Source organism: Vidua chalybeata, chromosome Z, assembly GCF_026979565.1.
Source record: "Vidua chalybeata isolate OUT-0048 chromosome Z, bVidCha1 merged haplotype, whole genome shotgun sequence".
In the NCBI taxonomy this organism is placed as follows: domain Eukaryota; kingdom Metazoa; phylum Chordata; class Aves; order Passeriformes; family Viduidae; genus Vidua; species Vidua chalybeata.
This window is the reverse complement of record NC_071570.1, coordinates 9,542,266-9,552,570: the sequence shown is the minus strand read 5'-3', so window position 1 is coordinate 9,552,570 and position 10,305 is coordinate 9,542,266. Positions and strand designations below refer to the sequence as shown.

General features: G+C 42.6%; 1 protein-coding gene across 3 annotated transcripts; it reads left to right on the top strand.

The window, feature by feature from the left end:
* The first annotated feature begins 231 nt into the window (after window positions 1-231).
* Window positions 232-9,947, top strand: S1PR3 (sphingosine-1-phosphate receptor 3). Of its 3 annotated transcripts, none has more exons than XM_053932800.1 (2): window positions 232-322; window positions 5,575-9,947. In XM_053932800.1, exon 2 carries the CDS (start codon window positions 5,758-5,760, stop codon window positions 6,901-6,903), a length of 1,146 nt encoding a protein of 381 aa, XP_053788775.1. In that variant the 5' UTR covers window positions 232-322; window positions 5,575-5,757; the 3' UTR covers window positions 6,904-9,947. The 3 variants fall into 3 exon arrangements, with proteins under 3 accessions (XP_053788775.1, XP_053788774.1, XP_053788776.1); XM_053932799.1 differs by lacking the exon at window positions 232-322 and adding an exon at window positions 485-545; XM_053932801.1 differs by lacking the exon at window positions 232-322 and adding an exon at window positions 5,415-5,498.
* The last annotated feature ends 358 nt before the right edge of the window (window positions 9,948-10,305 follow it).

The window sequence follows — 10,305 nt, the reverse complement described above, 5'->3', positions numbered from 1 at the left end:
TAAATACTCGGCGGTGGGCTCTGCCGCCTCACATCTTCGCGCCGGCTGCCCAAAACGCCGGCATTAAGCTTTAAATGCGCCGTGCCGTGCCCTGCCGGCAGCATCCAGCCTTGGGGCGCTGCTCCCCCGGGCACGGGGCACGGTGAGCGGCCAAGGGGCGGAGTGAGGCGTGGTGGGACGGGACGGGGGCAGGCGGGGGCCGCCGGAGCGGGGAGCGGAGCCTGTCCGGCGGCGACGGCGGCGCGGGAGCAGCGTGCCGGAGGCAGGAGCCGAGGGCAAGCGGACGCAGGGACCGAGAAGAGACCGGAGGGGCGCTCGGGAGGTCGGTCGGGGGTATCCGGGCGAGGAGGCTGCGGGCAGCGGCGGGGAGCGCGGAATCGCGGGGATTGGCGGCGGCGATGGGGCAGGGCCGGGGCGATCCCAGCCCCGCCCGGCCCGACCCGCTCCTGCCCAGCGCAGCCCCGGGGCCCGAGCGGCGCCGCGCAGGCGGCCAGGTCGGATGCGGCGGCCCCGGAGCGCCGTGGGACGCGGCGCGGACGCAGCAGGTACCTGCGCTCCCGCGCCCCGCCTGCCCGTGCCCCTCTGCCCTGCCCGGGATGCGCCCGCCGCTGCCAGCCCGGCCGTCGGCGCGGCCGAGGTGCGGTGCCCGTCCGGCTGTCGGAGCGGGAAGCCACCACTCGGGGTGTGGTGCAAGGGAGCGGTGGCTGGCACGGAGCGGCATCGAGCCGTGTGGGAACCCCGGGTCTAGGGGTCCTTACACCCCATGGGTAGAACGATGTCCTCTGTGTGGGATCATCACGCGGCGGACACGTCGGGTAAACTTAAACAAGACGTTTGTCCCCGCGGAAGGCTCAGGCCGCAGCGCTAGTGGAAATTTGAGAGCAGTTACTGAAGTTTGGAATGGGGGGGGATAGGTCAGGAGCGCTGGGAGACGGAGGGAGAAGTCAAAATGACTTACTTCCCTTTAACGACCACGAATTAAGCCATCCGGGAGCTCCCCGGTGAGGTGTACATGTGTGCTACTCGGTATTACAAAATTCAAACTGTTGTCTAAAAGCCAGAAGCCAAGAAAAGTAACTATTTGTTTTCCTAAGGCTGTAAACTGCCAGCACATTCAGTCAAGGAAAAATCTTTAACAAGTTTATTTGAGTTCTCTAAGACATTTTTCTGTAGCAGAAGTTTATTCTCTATGCTTCATTTGCATCTAGCACGGCTTAATTTCAGTAGAAATGTACATTGAAATGTACTGCTCTTCTCAAAAGTCCTTTCTGTTAATGAGACTACCATGGTGTGCCTGATAAATTACATGTGTTTACTTTTCATTTGGAAAGGCTTTACAGATACATAAAATAGAAAAGGGTTTGGCTTCAGATTTGCATTCTTGTCTTTCCCTTTGCTGGTTTTAAAATTCTCTCTTTTGGCCAAAATGTGTTGTACATGGAAGCAAGAGGGAGAACTACAGTGTGGGTGGTGGCAGTGGTAAAGGGGCATCAGGTTTCTTTGGTCAAGTCTGCTTGTGGCTGTTTGGAAAACAGAAAAATATTGTTCCAAATTACAAGTCTACTGAATGCATGGTTTCATGTATTCTTCTGCAGGCAGAAGTATGTAGTGGAAGGTCATGTTCTGTGTTCACTTTATTCTCACTTGTTGCTTCGACTTCAGGAAAATTGAGAACAGTTTGGCTTGCCTTTTGAATACAGAAATTTCTTATTTCTTTTAGATATAAAGTGCCCAGTGACCTGTGAGAGGGTAAAAGCCCTCAGCTTCCTGAAGGACCAGAGAGTACACTGGAAAGAGAGAGCTGAGATGTATGGGAGGGAGATGGTTACTGAAGGATTTTGGCATACCCATTATCACAGGTTCCCTGTTACCTTCTGGCACTGAGAATTGCATGTTCCCAGAGAAAAGTTGCAGGCCAGGGGAGCCAGTGAGAGCTATGACCCTGAGTTTCTACCTGCACCACTTTGTGGTTCAATTGGAGAAGACAGAGGAGCTCTGTCTTGCCATAGGGCAAATCAAGGGCTTGTGGCCTTCCACGCAGCATTGCTTCTTTCATGGTGTGTTGGGCAGAGGGACCATACAGACACTGGTGGACCCTATCTACCAGTGATGTGATCCATGGTAAAGAGCCCCTGCTCTAATTTGAAAGGGTGCTTCACCCTGCCAGGATCCTTGACCTCTGCAGGAGTCCATATTAACCTCTCTCTAGTGGTTAAACTCCGAAGCATGCTGGTGGGTGAGGAGATTGCACAGAAAGGGGGATATCTTGGTGCTCACAGCTTGGACCCCAGATGCTCTCTCCATCCTTGCAGCTGGGACAACAAAGGTCAACCAAATAGTTGGAGAAGGCATCTGAATTTTCCCGTGCATGATTGTGGTTCTTGACATTGTATCACTGCCTTAAATTGGTAATTTAGTGATTACCGTTTTAGCCAGCACATCCATGAGGAAGTACAGCCAGATTGCCCCTGCACTGCAAAGAGGTTTAACCTTCTAGTGGTACCTTGTGGTTTGGAAATAGGTATTTTCTGCTTTGCTTTAGAGGAAATAAAACTAATTTCGAGTGGTTTCAAGAGTATGGGATGCTGAGGTACCTAACCACGGCAGTGCTGGGCAAGCAACACGCCACAGACAGGTTCTTCAGGTTGTTTTTTAAATATTTTGAACTGAGGTTCATACTTTGTAGCTAGTATGTGACTGGGGCAAACTTGTTTTGAGGAGTAAATTGTTGAGCCATCACAAAGCAGTGACACATGTTGTCCTGAACCTGCCTTGTCACTTTCTTGTTATTGTAATGCATATCCAACATTAATTTTTCTAATTGTTAAAGAAAGAATGTGATTTCTGAATTACTGGCTACAAAGCAGGAGGTGAACAAAAGAAGACTATGGCTGAATGATATTACTTGGAAATAAATTCTAATTTTTACATTATTTATATTAACTTTCAAACATCTTGTGTGTGATACTCTGTCAGTGAGAGTCCTGGTAAATAATAATGTTACAACTTTCCTTGTCTTCTTACTAGCTTGTCAGAGGCAAAGATTTTCTTTTGTGATACTAAGTTTGCTATAACAATTTTAAGACAAGTAATTACTAACAGAGGCTGTATGATTTCTGCTGAGTGAGTGCATCATCCTTGCTTTCAGCCAGGGAAACTGGTATAGTGCCATTACCTTTAGTAGAGTCATGACACTTCTGCTGAGTTGTGCCTGATAAACTCCTATGTCTAGCATATAATTTTCTTCACAGAAAGAAATGTACTTGCACTTTGATAGATGAGTGTGATAACACACTTGAAAATGTCTTAAAGAAATATTTATTTTGTTGCATGTGGTGCTCTTAAATGATAGGAATATTATTCTCTCAGGCAGTCATCAGCTAGTCTGGTGAGTATTGCTGGTTGAACTATTATTAACAAATACTTTTCTAGTCAAATGTAATTGTTTATTTTACAGTGGAAAGCACTTGCAATTCATGTGGACACAGTGGGATTTTGTTATAAGCCCATACAATGAAAGGCTGTGACAGTTAATGTGATAACAGTGCGCAGATTGTAACTGAATTGCAATTGCACTTGTAATGGAATTGCAATTACACTGAACCTTAGCTGAGGTGAAGTTTTTCTGTTGAGAGCTTCACTCTTACCATGCTTCAGAAAAGAATTTAACAGCTCAAGGCCCAGTTCAGCTCCTGGGAAAGGAATGAGGTGGTTGCTGACATCTTCAGAGTAAAAAAGGACCAAGACACCCAGCAGCAACTGTGTTTCTTGCATGTCTTTCCCAGTGGGCCTCTTCAACTGTAGTAATTTGGACCTATGAACTAAAATGGGGAAATAACAGTGGGAAAATACCAAATTATTTTCTCAGAAAGTAATTTTGGAACATCCTGAATGTACTAAAGAATTCAAGTCAGTTCACTATAGGCTTTTATCAGATAACTTTTTTTCTGAAGGAGGGAATAAAGGAAAAGGAAGGGTGGGAAAATAGGGTGTGGGTCACCATTTAAATACCTTTACTTTCATCTGGGATGTGGTTTACTCCTCCCCTCATCCTCAGAAGGCACTTGAAAATGCATCTCACACTTCTCAAGTGCCCAAAACACTCTGTTGGGTCAGCAGTGGCTCACACTGTTTCTGATCTTAAGAAACCTGTATACAGAATGATTAAATCAGAAAATGGATTGGGTTGGAAGAGACCTTAAAGATCATCTTTTTCCATCCCTCCTTACCTTGATACCTGTCCTTTGAAAGTGTCTTTAATATGCTTGGGAAATGTTCATGACCTTTCATATGGTCAAATAAATGCTATGGTAAAGAGCTCCAGCTCTTAAAAAGTTCCCTCAATTAAGTTATTTAATTTTGGGCCCATGAGAAGCATCCTCCCATCCAGTACAATTATTTCCTTAACTTTCCCAAAAAAAGAAATTACAAATTTGATTCACATGCAACAAGTTCTGTCCTTTCTGTCCTCATCTCCATCCTTGTTTTCTTAGAAAAGTGAAAAATTGGCCATTTGCTCATCCTCAGTGCATGCATTTGGGGCATGAGCACTGATTGTCATTGGAGTATGCAGCTAAACTGCAACATTTTTGGAATTTGACATCTTCTGATATTTTTACTGTGCACATCTCTTCTGATGTTTTGAAAAAAAAGGGCATATTGGAACATCTGGTGTGAAAATGGAATCTCAAAGTACATGGGAAGATATTGCATTAAATCTAAGCCGTAACTTAAAGAAAATCAGAATTTCTGAGAAAGACAAATTTGTTGTAACTATTTTTTACTCTTTAAAAACCCCAAGAACGTTAAATACATGTCCTGCATATCTACACAAAGGGAAAAAAACAGTAAAGTTAACTATAAAGAAAACAATATTTATAAAAATATGACTTGCCATGTTTATTTTTAAAAAAGTAGCGAAAATCCAGCTACTGGATTTTCTAAATTTGAGTGGGAGGTAGGATTGGCTTTAGGACGACTGGCTTTCAGTGCATCTTCTCAATTGTAAATAGCAGAAATTTATACCATTAACTGGGGGAAGTTATTTTAAGCACTGGCGAACATGCATATGGGCATCAAGACTTGACACCAACTTTCTCAGGATCTTTCCTACCTTGGGTCTACATGGCAAACAAGAGCAAGCTTTAAAAGCATAGAGTTTGCCCTGCTGATGTGGAGGCAGTGATGGTTGGGTGGTCTTTTGGTAGTGCAGCATACACTTAAGTCTTTTTGAGAGGAAGTGAGCAGCTTACTGTGCGCACTATGACTTGCTGGGTCTCTTTGCCAATCCTTCTCATGGCTCTTCTCTGTGTTTTTCAGCATGGAAATTTTGTAGCGGGAAAACACCTTTGAGCTGTTGAGACATTGTAGTGACTTTGTCCTTGTACTTCTGCATCCAGGCTGTGTCTGAGCTTACCTAGAGCTACCTTGAGAGGCATGCAGCAGTGCTCGACCTTAGTGCTCCGTCAGTCACAGACCCTCGCCCCTGGCTCCTGGATGTATGTTGCAGCTTAAGCACTGGGTGACATGGGAAGACATTGATATTTATGTTGCATTTTTTGGTTTTATTTTCAGAGCCTAGTTTGAGAGTCTCTCTCCCGAGTTAATATGCGAGGCGTGCTGGAGGTGAGGATACACAACGCCTACCCAGAGGAGCATTGGGAGGAGCGTGGCTTGATCTCCCTCTTGTGGAAAATTATTGGAACTATATTCTTGTGATACTGAAGGAAAAAAAGTCCAGCATCCATCAGGAAACAAATGATGGCAGCAGTCACCATGACACCTGATGCTCTTGTCAGCCCTCAAGGAAATGAAGAAGTAGACTCTCTTATTGTACTGCATTATAATTATACAGGAAAGCTTATTTTAAGGGAAAAAGCAACTGATAAAATAGACCTGCCCACTATTTCATTTCTGATCCTATGTAGTTTCATAGTCCTGGAAAACTTGATGGTGTTGATTGCCATATGGAAAAACAATAAATTTCACAACCGCATGTACTTTTTTATTGGCAATCTAGCTCTCTGTGATCTTTTAGCTGGGATTGTTTACAAAGTAAACATTCTTATGTCTGGGAAGAAAACTCTGAGCTTGTCCTCTACAATCTGGTTCATTAGGGAAGGCAGCATGTTCGTTGCCCTGGGAGCTTCCACTTTCAGCTTGCTAGCGATAGCTATTGAGCGGCACTTGACCATGATTAAAATGAGGCCTTACGACGCAAATAAAAAATACAGAGTGTTCCTTCTCATTGGTACATGCTGGCTTATTTCAATTTCCTTGGGTGCCCTCCCCATCCTCGGCTGGAACTGTATAAACAACTTACCAGATTGCTCAACAATTTTGCCTCTGTACTCCAAAAATTATGTTGTGTTCTGCATTAGTATCTTCATAGCCATTTTGGTCGCCATTGTCATCCTTTATGCCCGTATCTACATACTGGTTAAGTCCAGCAGTCGTAATGTCACCAACCACAATAACTCGGAGCGGTCCATGGCACTCCTTAGGACTGTTGTGATCGTTGTTAGTGTCTTCATTGCATGCTGGTCTCCACTGTTTATCCTGTTCCTCATTGATGTGGCCTGCAGAGTCAAGGAGTGCTCCATCTTGTACAAAGCCCACTGGTTTATTGCTCTGGCGGTCATCAATTCTGCAATGAACCCCATCATCTACACCCTGGCCAGTAAGGAAATGCGTCGGGCTTTCTTTCGCCTTGTTTGTGGCTGCCTGGTGAAATCCAAGGTGGCCAGATCTTTGCCTATTCAACCCACTCCAGATCACAGTCGAAGTAAATCCAGCAGCAGCAATACCCAGAAGCCAAAAGAAGATTTCCCACCAATAAATGTTCCCTCGTGTATTGCTGAGAAAAATGAATCTTCATTTCACAATGGAAACTTCTGTAAGTAAGGGACTCTTCAAGACAAGTACTTTTCTGTGGTTTTTAGGTTTAAGCTACAGGTGTAGTTTAAATATTCATGCACTTGATTCACAGGAGAAAACACTAACCATTTATTTAACTTTGAGAACTTATTTATCAACAATCATTTGCTTTGGGTGTTGGTTCAGTAGCACACCTGATTCGGAAAAAGCCTTTCATGCTGCCCAGTGGCCAGGACAGAGTCCATGCACAGCTAAAGGACATCATGTGCCCCAATGGCATTGCAAGCTAAGGCTTCATTTGGCACCTTGTGTTCTTGCAAGACATCATTAAAACCTGTTAGAAACTTCAGCATTCACTAAAGACTGCTGACGATTGTAAGATGAGCCCAATTATTGCCAGCTGGGAGAAGAATTCATTGCATAAGTTGGTGATTATAGTTCTCTATATGTATCTTGCTGTTGTGTTAATGGCCTTATAAGTATGTGGTATAAATAGCTGTATATTTGTACAATTTCTCATTAAAAAAGTCATTGGTAAAAGTTTACAACATGCTAAACATTGTATTGCAGTATACAGTGTGACTAATTGTACAAATAGATGCGTTTCCATGGGGATATTTAAAATGAAGTAGTAGCTTTTAACTGTCTGAAACTTTAACAAGTTGTATCAATGCAGTATTTTTATTTTTCCATTGTTATTCAAACTTTTCATGTTTAGTGAAAGACAACATGACAGTTGTCACTGTGGCATTTCACAACATATTTTAAGTAAGCAGTAGTAAACCATTGAGAGAGGATATATATTTGCTATTTAAAGTAGTTAAAATGTGACCCCTCAATACATGTGTAACAAGTGTATGTGCTGTTTCAATGCATATATTTTTGCTTACTGTTTTCAATATATTTAAAAATGTATGTCCAACCTATATAAACCTGTGTACATTGTGAATGCACTACCTAAGCTGAGATCCTTAAGTTCTGAAACAGAGATGTATCATTTCAGAAAGCAGTGAACCACAGTGGGCTCCTGTGGAGTTCCTTCTTTCCTTTCTAGGCCCTACCACAGTGTGGGATTGTGTTAGAAATTCTCCCTGGGAAGTTCTGCGAGTGGGACAATGTCCCATTTTATGTCAGTGGGATCCTATGCTTCTACCATTTCTGGACACTTCTGCAGATACAAGAGGGAAGATGCGGTACAACAGGGTCATGCTGAAGGGCGTATCTCCATTTATACCCAACCCTGCCTTGGATCTGGAAGGAAGGTTTATTTAGTTTGGAAGACCTGGAGCCCCAGCCCCAACCTTTTGAGAGCCCATTCCAGAGAAACCTGACAATAGCTTTATAGTTCATCACGGCCTTACCAGCCTGAGTACAGGTTGATGTTGAGTGTCAAAGTGGTTTCCTGAGTCCTGGAGTGGTAAAGACTTCACAGACATCTGGTTTCAGGTTCCCATGAAAGTGGCCTGTGGAACTTCCATCAATTGTACTTTATGGCTGGAGGCTTCAGTGGAGTTTGATGGGAAATTCTGAGACAAGTTCCCATTGTGTCAGTAAGAATGTATACATCTAACTTCATTGGGCTCTTTCAATGATTTGTGCTTAATGTCTCAAAATACACTTTGCCTTATGCACAATCAGAAGGAGTTGAGGCTTTTTTAATACACAGACTGAAGAAGTTCATCCTTAGCTTTACTCTGGTCTTAATCATTTAAAGCAGCAACATTACTCTTCTCAAATATGTATAGTGTATAAGTTGTGTATTGTATGTAGCAAAAACCTTTAAAGTGTAGAGGTTTGCATTGTGATTATCTTTTACAAATTAATAGTCTGTAAATGTAGAAAAGTGTATAAGAACAAAGAATTGTATCTGAATGAAATAACTGTGAAAGAAAGTAGTAAATATGAAATAATTTCTACCAAAAATGTTGAAAAGCAGTGCACTTAGAGAAGAAGAAAAAGCTAAACCAAGGTAAGCATGATATAACTATATGGACTGTAGATACGAGGCTGCAGGCTCTGTGGCTTTGTGAGAAATAGAACTGGTGATATTGCATTGCCATGGCTTGATTAGGTTTTTGGATTTTACATTGTTATTGGGCTGTACTGTGGAAGTTCTCCCCTGAAGCTGAGGCTTTTAAAACTGCAAACTTAAATATTTGTATACTTGTGTTAGTTGCCAAAGTGGTGGCATGTGGCAGCTTCCTTGCTATTGTAGAGCAGATAGGCCTTAGGAACACAATGGTTTGAGAAAACATGGTTACTGAACCCACACCAACCCTCATGTCAAGAATGTTACATGATTCTTGATATATAGGTGAAAAATAAAAATTTTTGATGGCCAAAGTCCAAGATGATGTACATAAAAGTGAGTTTTAACATCTGCGTTCTAGCCTTAGCTATTGTCAGTACTGGTGCAAGGTACAAGCAATGCAAAGAACTCCACTGTTAAAGGCCATGTGATTGCTTGTTAGTACAAAACCCTTTCATTCTACTTTGATTTTCTTCCCTTATTTTGGAGCTGTGGGGATATTTTGTTAGTTCACTACCCTGCTGTACTTGAAGCAGGTCTATAAGATTCATGGCTTCACATGTAACACTGCTAATACGATTTACAAAGTACTTACGACTGGAGAAAAAAAATATTGTCAATACAATCTTCATGAGTCCATCCCATTGGGAAGTACCAGATAATGCATATATTGTGGAAGATTTCAGAGCAGAATTTAAATTAGGACAAGTCAAGAGTTTAACAGCAGTAGACCTTAAACAGCCAGGAAGATGACATACCCCTGAAGCTGGAAAAAGATAGAGAATATCTTCTTTCCCCCTAAAATATTAGAAAATTCCTTCAAACACATCCCAGAATCTAACCTTTTATCATCCAGGCTGATTTGAGCATACAGGAAACCAAATTTGGTTTTCCTTTCCAATTGGTTTTACATGGACCAAAGGCTACAAAGCCTTTCATTCATATTGTTTAATGAATTGGAATATTTGTTTTGACTATGGATTATTAAATAAATGCAAATCCAGTCACCTATGGAGAAAATAAAGGTTTTCACAATCTGCTTTCCAAGACTCTTTTATTGCCAACAGTCTTAGAGAATGTTTTCAAATCATTAGGTACCAGAAACATTTTGAAAACTTCTAATGAAAAAAAAAATCTCAGACCTGTAAACTAAAGGTGTCAAGTAGCAGTCATTTTTCAAAGAATTTTGGAACGGTTTTGGCCTTCTATGGAAAACATTCATTTAAACTCTGGGTGTTGTGCCTGAAGGCAGTATTCCAGAGGAGGAAAGCTGGCTTGGTTGAACAGGGATCTTCTCTTGGAAATGAAACTAAAATGGAAGGTGTGTGCCCAGTGGAAGCAAGGTCAGGTGACATGGGAAGCATACTGAGATACTGTTTGCCAGTGCAGGGAGAAAATTT